Below are 14,017 nucleotides of genomic sequence, written 5' to 3' on the forward strand. Positions count from 1 at the left end.
GTAGTTTCCTTGAAGCAAATTTATATATATTTAATCAGAGCAAGAATTGAATATGGGTGTTTGATTTATGGATCTGCAGCCAAGTCAGTTTTAGCTGAGTTAGATGTAGTTCAAGCTAAGGCATTAAGAATATGTACAGGAGCTGTGCGATCTTCTCCAGTATGTTCCTTACAGGTAGAAATAGGAGAAATGCCACTCTATTTGAGGAGAAAGCAGCTGCAGGCTAACTATTGGGTTAATTTGATGGGCCAAAGGGATGTTCATCCAGTTAAAATAGCAATTCAGTCAAGCTGGGAGAGAGGGAGGGCAAGAATTACAAGTTTTGGATGGACAGGGGAGACATTGGCACAGGAAATGGCTATACGGGATAAGACCTTTTGTCCAGGAGTACTGTGGCCAGCAGTTCCTTTATGGCAGTTGGAGGTCCCAAAGACTGACCTAGAGATACTTGGGATTAAGTTAAAAAACCCAGAGTCAAATTTGGTACATGAATTCCAGTGTCATATAAGTGAAAGATATCAGGAACACATATTAATTTTCACTGATGGGTCAAAGGATCAAGAAACAGGTGCTACAGGAGCAGCTTTTGTTGTTCAGAGGTGGAATGTTCAAGCTTTTAAGAGAACCTCAAATTTTCTAAGTGTGTTCACAGTTGAATTATTTGCAATCTTGATGGCTGTGCAATGGACTGAACAGATTCAAGACCATAAAGTGTTGATATGTAGTGACTCTGTGTCAGCTATCAATAGTATTGGGAAAGGGTCATCAAAGAGTCGACAAGACCTTGTATATGATATACTTCTGGCAATTAGAGATGTGAAAATGAGAGGAGTAGAAATATCATTCATATGGGTCCCAGCTCATGTAGATATTGTAACTAGAGATGCACCGGATCCTGATTTTTAGGATCCTGCCGGATACCGGATCCACTGCTTAAGATCCTGCCGGATCCGGAACCGGATCCGGATCCTACTCCGATCATCAGCTTGTACATTATAATGCAGTAAAACAGCGGAGATGTTGAGTACACTTTAACGTTTTTACCTCGAGACAAACTTTGACAGCAAAGCGTGCATATCGCATGACTTGAATCTCCCTCTACCAGTTTAAAGTACTGCCACACAGCACTTTTTCGGCTCCCTGCTTCCATTTCCGACGAGGACTGCTAACACAATGTAGTGGATGGCTTCTCTAAACATTAACCGCGTAATCACGTTCTTCCGGGTCCGGATCCGGTTGCCACGCTAGGTATCCGGCAGTAACCGGACCCCATAAAAACGCCATTATCCGGCCGGATCCGGATCCGGAACCTGGATCCGGTGCATCTCTAATTGTAACAAATGAAAAAGTTGATAAATTGGCTAAGGAAGCTGCTCAAAAGGAAAACATAGATGTCAACATAAAGTTATCCAAGGCTGAGGGTAAAAGTATTGTGTGGCAGGAAACCATTTTAAAATGGCAACAGCTCTGGGAACAAGAAACCAAAGGGAGGCACCTATTCTCATTATCTAGCAAGGTAACTGACTCAGTTAATGTTTTTAAAAGAGAAGGAATGAGACGTAAGGAGCAGGTAATTATTTCTAGGATGAGGATTGGTCACACGTTTCTGAACAGCACGTTATTTATTTTAGGAAAACATCAGAATGGTTTGTGTTCATGCCAGGAACCTGAGACAGTACAACATGTGTTGATTTATTGTAGAAATTACGTCCTCCAAAGACAAGAACTTGTCAGAGAAATGCGTGAAATGGGATTGAAAGAAGTATCTTTGAAAAATATTTTAGAAGTAGGGTCAAGCAGGAGGGGAAAACGGTGTTTTTTCAAATTTTTAATAGATTCTGGTCTATATAGCAGAATATAGTGCACTAAGGTGCTAGTCCTGCAGATGGCAGCAATGCAACTTTTTGGATGCCGGCTGCCGTAAAACCCCAAAGAAGAAGAAGAAGAAGAAGAAGAACGCGTCCACACAGTGACGTATTTCCGGTGTCATGGCGGCTCTCTGAAGAAGCCGCATGGCTAGCTGCTGATTCTGCGTCTCTACAGGCTTTTTTTCTCTTTTCTGTTTTTCAGTGGAGACATTTTAATCGTTAAAAGGTGTGTGGAGTTTTTATTTGTGTCACATTAGCGTAGATTTATAAAATGTCAGTCGACGGAAGATGTGTTAGCTGTTAGCATTAGCTTAGTGGCATAAACGTCAAACACAGACCAGAGACAAGTTAAATCCTAATAAACACAAATGTTTCTTTGAGTAAAACTTGAAGAAACATTTGACTTCACTGTTTCAAACAACAACAGCAATGTGAAAGAAAATGAGACATAATCACAACCGATGCTAGATAAAGCTGTATGTTGTACTGTTGAACTGACACATGTTCCTATTATTTTGACATTGTTGTCAGTGAGGTAGACTAAATAATGGAAACAGTTGAGTGTTTAATTCAGTCCAGTTTAACAGCACCACAAACTACATCATCCAGATAAATAACCACCTTTCAGAACATGAAAACAGTCACGAAGGAGGATTTAGTGCAGGACTGTTTGATTAGAATGGATTTCACTAGTGTACCTAATAAACTGGCATGTGTGGGCACTTCATATTCCAAACGCAGACTTGTAGGGCTGTAATGTAAAAGCATTTTAGCTAAGCAGTCAGTTTATTTGGATATTAGTTTATTCCCAGAACATCTGCTAATTATTATTTGACCTAAATGTCAGAATACATAGAAAAATATCCAGAGCCAGTCATCATGACATCAGATTGATCATTCAGATAAAACATGTAACTGTTTATTGTGAGTTGTTGTTCTAATTGCTCCATCTGTAGTTCATTTTTTTCCATTTGCTTATCACTGGTTCAATAATTCAGTTTTATTTTATTTTATTTTATATCTGTCTGATTAGATGGTGTGTCTGAGGTGTTCTGAGTTTAGACGTAGAAAGTCATCCAGACCTTTACGTCTTTAAGACAAGCTTGAAGTTTGACTGACTGGTTTTATTTGTACGTAAATATTTTTGTGTCATCAGTTAAATTTATTCAGACATTCTTAATAATATTTTCTACCTGAGTCTGGTTATAGTTAAAGGTTATTGACCAACTTGAGAATTTTAAACTGATGAAATATATCCGTTATCTGTTATGACTTAAGTTATTTCAATGGTAAATTTATCACAGCTTTATTGTTTTAGGATGTGCAGCAGAAATAGAATAGTTTGAGCAGCAGGATGTTAAATTATCAGTTAAAACTAAAAAGTATAAAACTGGAATCTTTTGTGTTAGAAATGTTTCCAAGTTATCGTCTTGATAAATAAAAGGTGACGAATAGGGCCGAGTTTAAAATATAGATTTTCTGATTCTAATTCATCTTCATTTGAAAGATCTGATACTGACTCATAAAATCCTCTGATTCATTTTTAAATACACATAATTTTTCATTGGGAATCTTTCTGTGGTCTCATGAAAGTTGTCGTGCAAAACAAGCCTCTTCAGGCCAATAGATTACTCCACGTGTGATGGAGTTTGAAAACATGACAGAAGCTCCAACTCTGAGAGCAACGTCAGGAATGAAAGATGACTGGATTTATAAAATATAACGGAAGAGAAGAGCTGAACAAAAGTGAAGATGCGTGAAAGATGAGAAACCAGAGGGAAAAAACATTTTAGAAATACCACAAACAACGTTATTCTTTCAAAATCGTTCAAATTGAAACTGAAATATCTCAAAATTAATTGTATTTTAGCAGTTATCTGTGTTTACCTTATATACCTGCTTCTTCTGCAGTATATAGTATATTAGAAGTAAATTAAAGATAGTTACGTGTCCTGCCGGAATGCCTGTGATGCTTATCAAGGTTTTAAATTTTTTTTTTTCAGATGAATAATTGTAATAATCTGCTGCTTTTTGTTTGGTTCAGATGGCTGAAGTTGTCCAGGAGAAAAGTCGAGGCTTGAAGTTTGCAGAGCAGCAGCTCCTGCGTCACGGCTGGGAGCACGGTAACACTCTTTGATTCTTCTTCATGCTGAGGTGGAACTACAGCCTCAGGTGTCTCATTCAGTCTTCTGCCTCTTCAGGTAAAGGACTGGGGCGAGCTGAGAACGGCATAGCAGAGGCCATCAAGGTCAAAGTGAAATGTGACAAAGGAGGAGTGAGTGACGCTTGGTTTTCACTGATCTGTCTGTCGGGATCAAAACGAGCCTAAAAGGAAAGTTAACATGTTCTTGTCTGCGTCAGGTCGGCCATAAAGAAGGAGAGCAGTTCACCTTCCACTGGTGGGATCATGTCTTCAACAAGGCCTCGTCCAGTCTGCAGGTGGAGGCTGATCAGGTACAGGGACGTCCAGCCTGATCAGAGCAGCTATGATATCAGATATATAACAAAAAACTCCAACGAATTGATTTGTCAGATAAATTAAATAAGCTCCTTGCTTGCTAATGAGTACACTCAGCTGGTTTTATCGTTCACAGAATTTATTTGTTTGTTTCCTGAATACAGAACGGAATTAAGTTGAAGAAGACGGTGGAGGAAGAGGAGGCCACGATCTCCAATAAAAGGCCACGGATGGCCTCGCTGGCTAAAGCCAAACTTTATGGATGCTTTGTCAAGGTATTCTGTCTAGATGTCTCTCAGATACACCGATCAGGCATTACATTATGACTACCTTGTGGTGAGAGAATGGACATGGGCCTTCTCAGGGTGTCCTGTGGTTTCTGTATTTGTCTGATTTTATTCTGGCTCCTCTTTCAGTCCGCTACACTCCTCTCTGGTCAGGAACAGCCGGAGCCAAAGTCGTCCTCCTCCTCCTCCTCAGATGACAGCAGCAGCTCTGAGGAGGAGAAGGAGGCGGAGGAGGATGACCAGAAGCTGGATCTGTCCAGCACCACCAAGTAAGACCTTCAGCTTCATCATAAACGTCTCGTTATAGGTACATTATAGGCAGAGATAGGTGCACCGATCAGCATTTGTCTCATCAGATCACATGGTCTGTCTGAAGCCACTTAAAAAAAAATCTTATTTGGACTCTTTTCCATGTGCAGATTGTGGTTCCAGTAAGAACAGAACAAATATAGTCCTTCTTTCCTCTGGAATAAGATTCTGATTTAGTCAGAGGTAACTCAGGCTGCTTCTGATTTAAATAAAACAAGCGTCTATCCACAAACATAAATAACACTTCACTCCACAATAACATAGCATGCAAGGAGCCAGTTGGTGCTACCTCGTCTGTGGGGCCCCGGGGGGTCTGCTACGTTCTGCTGCTCCGGTCTAGCAGCCAGGACGTCACACAGCAGACCCTGTATCTGGGGGCTGGAGCACATTTAGGGAAATCATCTCAGGACTCTTTTGTGTCGTTTGGTTGGGCGATTAAATTATTAATAATGATTAATGAGCGATAGATTGGAGCACTTTTATTCATTAATGTGCACAGCTGTAGATCTAAAATGTGTTTCCAGGTTTACATGAAAGTACGACAGACAGATCTGTTCTCAATCACCCTGATGTTTAGATCATTTATCCAGCCATCCCTCTCTAACTGGGAGTATTCACTCCTGCAGCAGCATTGAACAGACACTCAGCATACCATACAGAATCTATAAAGATAGATGAAGACAGGCAGCAAATAATATTAAATGATTGTCAACTTGACACGAGCTGCAAACGGTCCTCCTCTCCTCCCTGTGAATTTGTGTCTTTGATTAATTTACCATCAGTGAAAACCTTTTACGTTTGACTTTATTTTACAAAGTGCAAGAGTTAAATTTACTCATCTCAGCTTTCTGGTTTGTCGACAGGCTCTCTGACGCCGATCTAATGAAGGTTTGTGGAGGACGCACGGCTCACAAGTAAGATTTGGAAAACGCAGCAAGATTTCAGTGTCAAAGCACAAATGGAGAAAAACTCAAATCGTTGTTGTTGTTGTTTTTTTTAGAGGAGCCAGGCACGGCTTGACCATGAGCGCCAAGCTAGCCAGGCTGGAGCAGCAGGAGGCCGAGTTCATGGCCAAGTACGGCAAGAAGAGCCAAGCAGCTCCTCCAACCTCCCAGGCTGAGAGACAGGAGGAGACGACGAGGGAGACGACAGAGGACAGTCAGCGAAAAAAGACAAAAAAGAAGAGGACCACTGATGAAGAGGATGTTAAACTCAAGAAGAAGAAGAAAAGGAAAGCTGATGATGCAGAGGAAAGGAGTGATGTAGAAAACTGTGACACTGATCAGACGACAAAGAAGAAACACAAGAAGAAGAAGAAGAGGCAGGAGGAAGATGAACGTTCACCTGCTGCAGAGAGCGACGACCTGGAGGCGCCGGCCGAGCTGCACACTGACGCTACATTAAAACAGAAGAAGAAGAAGAAGAAGAAATCATCCAAACGTCACGGCGACGCTGTGGAGGACGAGGAGAGCAACGATAGACAATCAGACGACGCTCGGGTGGAGGAAGTCACAGAGACGACGGTGAAGCAGAAAAGGAAAAAGTGTAAAAAGGACAAAACGTCCGTAGACGATGGCGACGGCGTCGATGAGGAGACGCTTCCACCAAAGAAGAAGAAGAAGAAGAAGAAGAAGAAGTCTAAAGATTAGTGTGGTTAGTGAGTTATGAGACAAACACTGACTTTGATCCAGATGTTTTTAACCACAGTTCACCTTCCACTGGTGGGATCATGTCTTCAACAAGGACTCCTCCAGTCTGCAGGTGGAGGCTGATCAGGTTCCGGGACGTCCAGGCTGATCAGAGCAGCTACGATTTCAGAAATCAAAAAAACTCCATTGATGTCGACCACCAGCAGCTGATCATCTTCAGACTTTAAGGTTGTGTGAAGCTGAATCAGTCAAACTCAAACTTCCTAATTTAAGACTAAACGTCCAATAGATGTTTTAGTTGCAGCTGATTGATCCCAGGTTTCCTGTTTTGTCAACTTTATATGAGATGTGTAGCCTGGGATAGTCAGACTCAGATCTGGGTTTCATTATGAAGCGTGTCTCAACGTCTACAAAGATAAAACACCTCCAACCAATCAGAGAAGTCGTCTTTCCTAGCCTGGGAGCCAGGCCATATTTCCAAAAGTTGGTCTGGAGTCTCTCCGTTGGGAACTGAGTATACCCCGGGCCAATCACATTGTATGGGGGCGGGGCTTAAAAGCTTTTAAAGGACAAACGGTGATTAGAGAATATGTCGAGAATCACTTAATGTCACGTTCTTCATGGCTCTGATTGGTCGAAGGACGATCCAGTTGTGTGCTGAGGTCTCTTTTGGTTCTGTATCGGTGGAAACACGCCCCATAATGAAATCTAAATGTCTGATTCTGATAAGAATTCAGTCCATCGTAACGTAAAGATCTGATTGGTTGAGCAGAATCAGTTCCCAACGGAGAGACTCCAGACTGAGAGCAGGGAAATCCTTCAAACTGTCCTCCAGGCTGTGACACATGTTTTAATGGGAATATTGTATGAAATCTGTTTTTTATTAAAGAAAACATGGACAAACTCAAATTAAACAGAATTTTATCTGCAAATAAAATACGACTCGGTTTCCTTTTTCCAAATGCTCTTTATTTACATTTCCTGTTTATATCCAGCACAATGACCTCCTCTGTAAAATACAACGCCAAGATTTACAAAGATAAAATAATGACACACACAATCTCGGATTTCTACCAAAAAGTAAAGAATTAGAAAAGTTTGTTATACGCTGTGTGTATAGTTTTATTCTGTTAAGATTTCTCGAGTCTGAAGTGAAGCATCATGGGAAGGGTGGTTTGTGGTTTTACTGTAATCGGGAAGAGAAGCAGCTAACAGGACGTTACATTTAGCATCGTTTTAATGAATGGATGTTTAAGGATCTGGTAGCTCACACTTACAGGGTTCTAGTTTAAGACTGAAGAAGAAGAAGAAGGTTTGGGTTCTACATGAAAGAATCTTGTTTGACTGACGAAAACCAAAACCTGAGCTGGACTAAAAACATTTCTGTCCTCAGGATAATTTTCATTTGGTTGATTTTGTCCAGAGTGTCACAGCGGTGTGGTGGTTAGCACTGATGCCTCACAGCCAGAAGGTTCTGGGTTCTAATCCAGGCCGACTGGTTCCTTTCTGTGTGTAGTTTGCATGTTCTCCCTGTGTCTGTGTGGGTTCCCTCCAGGTTCTCCAGCTTCCTCCCACCGTCCAAAGACATGCTGGTTAGGTTCATTGGTGATTCTAAATTGGCCGTAGGTGTGAGTGTCTCTCTGTGTTAGCCCTGTGATAGACTGGAGACCTGTCCAGGGTGGACCCCATCTCATTCATTCATGTTCTTAAAGGATTGTACTCCAAGTCACATTCAACACTGGACTCTTGGTATCATTTCTACTCACCAATTACCAAAAGTTAATCAAACCCTGCACATCGTCACTGTAGGAGAGCTTAAACAAAAGTACTTTAAGCGTCTCTAAATATAATGTCGTAAATAATCATATTTGAATGAATGTGTTCCTGGAGAAGAATTAAACATCTACAGGTCCTTTAGCCTCCTGACAGCCAATCAGAGCGCTGCTAAAACTGTACAAACTTTAGAAGAGACTGTTGAGATGTTTCTTAACTGACAGAGGTGAAGTAATCCTGCAGCGAGGACACTCCCGTCCTTAAAGGTTTGTTCTCAACGGTTTACAACAGATGTGAAGTTACCTCATTACGTCTCACGTTGGCACACTCTGCTCTGCTTCCCTTCCTCCGGCCTGGTGTGTTCAGACCAGGTTATAACCAGGAAGAGATTAAATAAAAACTCATTTCATTTATTTTACTCAGACATCAACGACATCAACGACAGCATCAACATTTAAATTCTCTTGCTCACGCTAACAAATATTATCCTTAAATGCATTCCTGTGGTTGTAATGTTATGGCTGATCTGTGTATCTAAAATACAGTAAAAAGAAAAATGTCACTTCCACAACGCATTTATAAGACGTCATCCAAAGACTTGGATCTCTATCTGGACCTGATCAGGGTTTCCATCTCACAGACGAATCTGTTCTCAAAGGCATTGTCTGAATAGGTCCAGCTTTCTGTGGGAGCCTTCCTTGGGATCAACAGTGCAAATGGACCCCTTTTAACCGCATTCGGTATCCAGTACCTTCAAATGCAGAAAGTGAACATTAGTACATGTAATAACATTCCTCCTACTCCCAATTAAACAACAATAGACTCCCTCCTCAGGGTCTGGGAGCTGGCTAGGAAGGAATCTGGTCTAGGTGGGTGCTACATGTCTAAGTAACATCCACACCAATGAATGCCAGGTCCAGAAGTTTCCCAGCAGAACACTGAACTGTCACAAGATGGTTGATGTTATTCACTTCTCCTGTCAGTGGTCATAATGTTGTGGTTGATCAGTGTACACCTTCTAGAGTCACCAGTTTCCCTGTCCACCCACACGACTAACACACACACAGATTACATTATATGTACATTAGATGGGACATTATATGTAGATGTCCCGTACGTGTTTCTGTTGTTTGTGTTCAGTAAATCTGAAAAATTAAAATAAACATCTTCCTCTTTCTCTGCTTCTCGTGCCGTCTGACAGGAAGTTCAAAGCTTCCAAGATACAGGTGTGAATGCTACAGGAAGGGGAAGCTGTCCGTCATGTTGTGTTGAGGTGGTTCTCATTTCAACAAAAGGCTTTCCTGTCAAACATGTCTTGTCTTACCCCAGAGTGTCATTACGTCCATCGATCCAGACCCAGTCGTTGTTAATTTCCCGCAGCCCAATCCAGTATCCGTGATTATCGTTAAAGTAGTACGTTGTGTAATTACTGATGAATTCCTGTAAGTCATCATAGAAGAAGGCTGTCATGTTCATTCTCATGTCTTGCCATCAATTCTCAAACATTTTGCCGCAGCGTTGACTTCAGAGCTCACCTGTTCTTCCTGATTGTCGATAATAACCAGATCTGCAAACTTATTTTGGCAAATCTCTCTGCTTTGCCGCCAAGTCTTCCACCGAGGACCTTCTTTGTAAAACAGGTAGCACTTGTCCTGGAACAGAAGCCAATCCTTCTGACATGGATTACAGTCTGTGACCACTAGAAATGAGCAGAGATGGGACAATGTTAAAGCTCTCAGTCATCCAGGTCATGGTATATCCAAAAAGGCTCAGTATCTGGTCGTTAACAGACTCTAGTCGTGGACGTTTCTGACTTTATCACCTACAGACGTTAGTTTTAAAACCCCAACTCCTCCACTAGTCTTTTAAAAATGAAGACTTTAAACATCTTCAAGAAACTACGGACTCAGAGTGGTGGATGTTTCTTTGAGTTAAACATCAGATCCTTTAATGTTGATAATGTGGCTAATTATTCTGAGGTCAAACCATGGACTGTAAAAAAAGTGGACGTCATGACAGCGTCTCAAAAGCCACACCCACCTCCTCCATGTTAGTGGGTAGGTCAAATGTGTATGTTCAAGTGTTGTTTCAGTTGTTTGACGCTATACAAACAGGATGTGATATCATGATGATTGACAGTACTTTGCATAGACTGTATATAAATATGGACGATACATCTCCACTTCCTCTCATTGGCCAAATTGACGCTTTTTTCCCCAGGGATACGGGTGGCGCCATCTTGTGAGTTTACACTGCCTGGCCAAAAAGAAGTCTCCACCTGGATTTAACTAACCAAAGAGTTAAGAGCCTCCTGTTGGATAATTACTGCGATTATCTTTCAGCTGACAACAAGTTACTTAAGCCCAACTGATGCAATGAGTAGCTTCTGATTTCTTCAACAACCATGTCTAAAGACACATCCTGTGGTCGTGGAAAAGATGTTAGTCTGTTTGAGAAGGGTCAAATCATTGGCATGCATCAAGCAGAGAAAACATCTAAGGAGATTGAAGAAACTACTAAAACTGGGTTAAGAACTGTCCAAGGCATTATTAAAAACTGGAAGGATAGTGGAGAAGCATCAGGGTAAGAAGAGAGGCAGATGAAGTGATGCACCCATCATGCCTAGTGTCTACTGTACAAGCCTGTGGGGGCAGTGCTATGATCTGGGGTTGCTGCAGTTGTTCAGGTCTAGGTTCAGCAACATTATGTGTCCAAAGAATGAGGTCAGCTGACTACCTGAATATACTGAATGACCAGGTTATTCCATCAATGGATCATATTCCGAGATGACAATGTCAGGATTCATGGGGCTCAGATTGTGAAAGAGTGGTTCAGGGAGCATGAGACATCATGTTCACACATGGATTGGCCACCACAGAGTCCAGACCTTAACCCCATTGAGAATCTTTGGGATGTGCTGGAGAAGGCTTTGTGCAGTGGTCAGACTCTCCCATCATCAATACAAGATCTTGGTGAAAAATGAATGCAACACTGGATGGAAATAAATCTGGTGACATTGGAGAAGATTATGGAAACAATGATACAGAGAATGTGCTGGAATCAGAGATAAAGGAGGTCCAACAACCTTTTTTTTGGTGGCAACTTGTTTTTTGGCCAGGCAGTGTATATACATAGACGCCTCATTGAGCGGGTTGGCCCGTCATTGCGATACGTCAGTATCGCCGCCATATTGGAAGAGGCCTCTCATTTACACATTCACACACGAATGTATATATATTCAGGAAACCGATAGGAACCAAAAACAGCGTCTGCAGCTGTTTCACCGTCTATACCGTCTATGTTACTTAAACGAATTTGGAGGAAGTGGAGACGCGTTGTCCATATTATTTCTACAGTTTATGGGTTTTCTTTTCACTTCTGCTTCCTCATCAGATGAGACTATCTTTACAGATTCTTTACATGCGTACACCGTTTCTCCAGAATCACTTGTGAGGTCAATACAGTAAAGTACTCACTCGGTCCAGAGCAGAACTCTGTCACTGGGAATGAGTTGAATTTGAGGATGACTCCGAGTGTGTGGTTGAGATCGTCTCTGTCTCTCATCAGCTTCTCAGTCTTATTCTCCATGTCTCTGATCAGCGAGGTCAGCTGCTTATTTTCTGCTGTCATGACACTTAGCTTTGCTTCCTCCCTGTCCTTTTCCTTAGTGAGTGAGAAGACTGAATGAGAGGAGACAGACGACTAGTGAGATCATACATCAGGTGAGTTCACATTTACTCCTTTAGGCTAATTTCCTTATCAACACCGTTAAAAATGTCTTGACTAGTTTTATAGATCTATAGATATCATTTAGGTTCATGTAGTCAGCAGAAACTTTAATAAATAATTAATAATTATTGCTCACTGAAAATAATGATTACATGATATAAAGTAGAATACCAATAAATCTCAGGCAGACTGGTTGGATTTGTCTTAAAGTGGCATACAGTAAGGGTTAGCAGCTAGAATTTATTTAGTGTTTAGAGGTTAACTCACTGTGGACAACGATGACGATGACTGCCACCACGAGGAGGATGCAGAGTATCCCCAAACACAGCAGCAGCAGCAGGCGGATGTGACAGTGTGCAGCTGCTTTACCGTCTGCTTCATGAGAAAACTGACTTTAGTTGTGGTCATACGGAAAGTTCACCACAGAAGAAAATGTTCTGTTTTATTCTATTTAAAAAATATTTAAAATAAAACACTTGGTTTCTTGGTTTTTAAATGTATAATTTTTAATGTTTCTTCTTTGTTTAGTCACATTCAAAGTCAGCCTTATTGTCAGTTCTGACGTGTCATACATTCACAGGATTGAAATTTCTTTCCTCAAAGGCCTACAGTGCAGCAACTTGTGGAACAACAGCAACAAATATGAGATTAAAATAGAAAGTGTATATATATATATATATATATATATATATATATATATGTATGTATATATACAGTGGCTTGCAAAAGTATTCATACCCCTTGAACTTTTCCACATTTTGTCACATTACGGCCACAAACATGAATGTATTTTATTGGAATTTTATGAGAAAGACTGACACAGAGTGGCACACAATTGTGAAGAACAAAGAAAATTATACATGATTTAATTTTTTTTTTACAAATAAAAAACTGAAAAGTGTGGTGTGCAAAAGTATTCAGCCCCCTTTTCTCTGAGTGCAACCAATTGCCTTCAGAAGTCACCTGATGATTGCTGAATAATCGAATGTTGACCTAATGACTAAATAGAGTCCACCTGTGTATAATCTAATCTCAGTACAAACACAGTTGTTCTGTGATGGCCTCAGAGGTTTGTATAGAGAATATTGGGGAGAAAACAGCATCATGAAGTCCAAGGAACACACCAGACAGGTTAGGGATAAAGTTGCGGAGAAGTTTAAAGCAGGGTTAGGCTATAAAAAAGGTTTCCCAAGCTTTGAACATCTCACGGAGCACTGTTCAATCCATCATCCAGAAATGGAAAGACTATGGCACAACTGCAAACCTACCAAGACACAGCTGTCCACCTAAACTTACAGGCTGAACAAGGAGAGCATTGATCAGAGATGCAGCCAAGAGGCCCATGGTGACTCTGGACAAACTGCAGAGGTCCACAGCTCAGGTGGGAGAATCTGTTCACAGGACAACTATTGGTCGTGCACTGCACAAATCTGGCCCTTACAGAAGAGTGGCAAGAAGAAAGCCATTGTTAAAAGAAAACCACAAGAAGTGCCGTTTGCAGTTTGCCAGAAGCTATGTGGGGGACACAGCAAACATCTGGAAGAAGGTGCTCTGGTCAGATGAGCCCAAAATTGAACTTTTTGGCCTAAATGCAAAACGTTATGTGTGCCGGAAAACTAACACTGCATATCACTCTGAATACACCATCCCCCCGTCAAACATGGTGGTGGCAGCATCATGTTCTGGGGGTGCTTCTCTTTGGCAGGGACAGGGAAGATAGTCAGAGTTGATGGGAAGATGGATGGAGCCAAATACAGAGCAATCTTGGAAGAAAACCTGTTGGAGTCTGCAAAAGACTAGAGAGTGGGGCGGAGGTTCACCTTTCAGGAGGACAACGACCCTAAACATAAAGCCAGGGCAACAATGGAATGGTTTAAAACAAAACATATTCATGTGTTAGAACGGCCCAGTCAAAGTCCAGACCTAAGTCCAATCGAGAATCTG

The 14,017-nt window shown here is 41.3% G+C and overlaps 2 protein-coding genes across 2 annotated transcripts; one reads left to right on the top strand and one right to left on the bottom strand.

The window, feature by feature from the left end:
- Nucleotides 1-1,975: 1,975 nt before the first annotated feature.
- gpatch4 (G patch domain containing 4) lies at nt 1,976-7,667 on the top strand. The gene is made up of 8 exons (XM_084557021.1): nt 1,976-2,094; nt 3,913-3,991; nt 4,070-4,143; nt 4,230-4,322; nt 4,491-4,601; nt 4,743-4,882; nt 5,786-5,836; nt 5,923-7,667. Exons 2-8 carry the CDS (start codon nt 3,913-3,915, stop codon nt 6,569-6,571), a joined length of 1,197 nt encoding a protein of 398 aa, XP_084413147.1. The 5' UTR covers nt 1,976-2,094; the 3' UTR covers nt 6,572-7,667.
- A 918-nt stretch (nt 7,668-8,585) lies between these two features.
- LOC311496516 (natural killer cells antigen CD94-like) lies at nt 8,586-12,083 on the bottom strand. The gene is made up of 4 exons (XM_084556402.1): nt 11,821-12,083; nt 9,880-10,043; nt 9,669-9,784; nt 8,586-9,095 (listed from the first exon to the last, which is right to left on the bottom strand). Exons 1-4 carry the CDS (start codon nt 11,972-11,974, stop codon nt 8,951-8,953), a joined length of 579 nt encoding a protein of 192 aa, XP_084412528.1. The 5' UTR covers nt 11,975-12,083; the 3' UTR covers nt 8,586-8,950.
- Between the last annotated feature and the right edge of the window lie 1,934 nt (nt 12,084-14,017).

The sequence above is a fragment of the Chelon labrosus genome, assembly GCF_963514085.1.
Source record: "Chelon labrosus genome assembly, chromosome: 12".
NCBI lineage: Eukaryota > Metazoa > Chordata > Actinopteri > Mugiliformes > Mugilidae > Chelon > Chelon labrosus.

Excerpts from the sequence above, each read along its gene's own strand:
- gpatch4 (XM_084557021.1), top strand. The coding sequence starts at position 3,913 with ATGGCTGAAGTTGTCCAGGAGAAAAGTCGAGGCTTGAAGTTTGCAGAG. Across the intron at positions 3,992-4,069 it reads GCGTCACGGCTGGGAGCACG|GTAAAGGACTGGGGCGAGCT; the intron begins GTAACACTCTTT and ends CTGCCTCTTCAG. Across the intron at positions 4,144-4,229 it reads TGAAATGTGACAAAGGAGGA|GTCGGCCATAAAGAAGGAGA; the intron begins GTGAGTGACGCT and ends TGTCTGCGTCAG.
- LOC311496516 (XM_084556402.1), bottom strand. The coding sequence starts at position 11,974 with ATGACAGCAGAAAATAAGCAGCTGACCTCGCTGATCAGAGACATGGAG. Across the intron at positions 10,044-11,820 it reads AGAGTTCTGCTCTGGACCGA|TGGTCACAGACTGTAATCCA; the intron begins GTGAGTACTTTA and ends GCTCATTTCTAG. Across the intron at positions 9,785-9,879 it reads TCGACAATCAGGAAGAACAG|GAATTCATCAGTAATTACAC; the intron begins GTGAGCTCTGAA and ends GATGACTTACAG.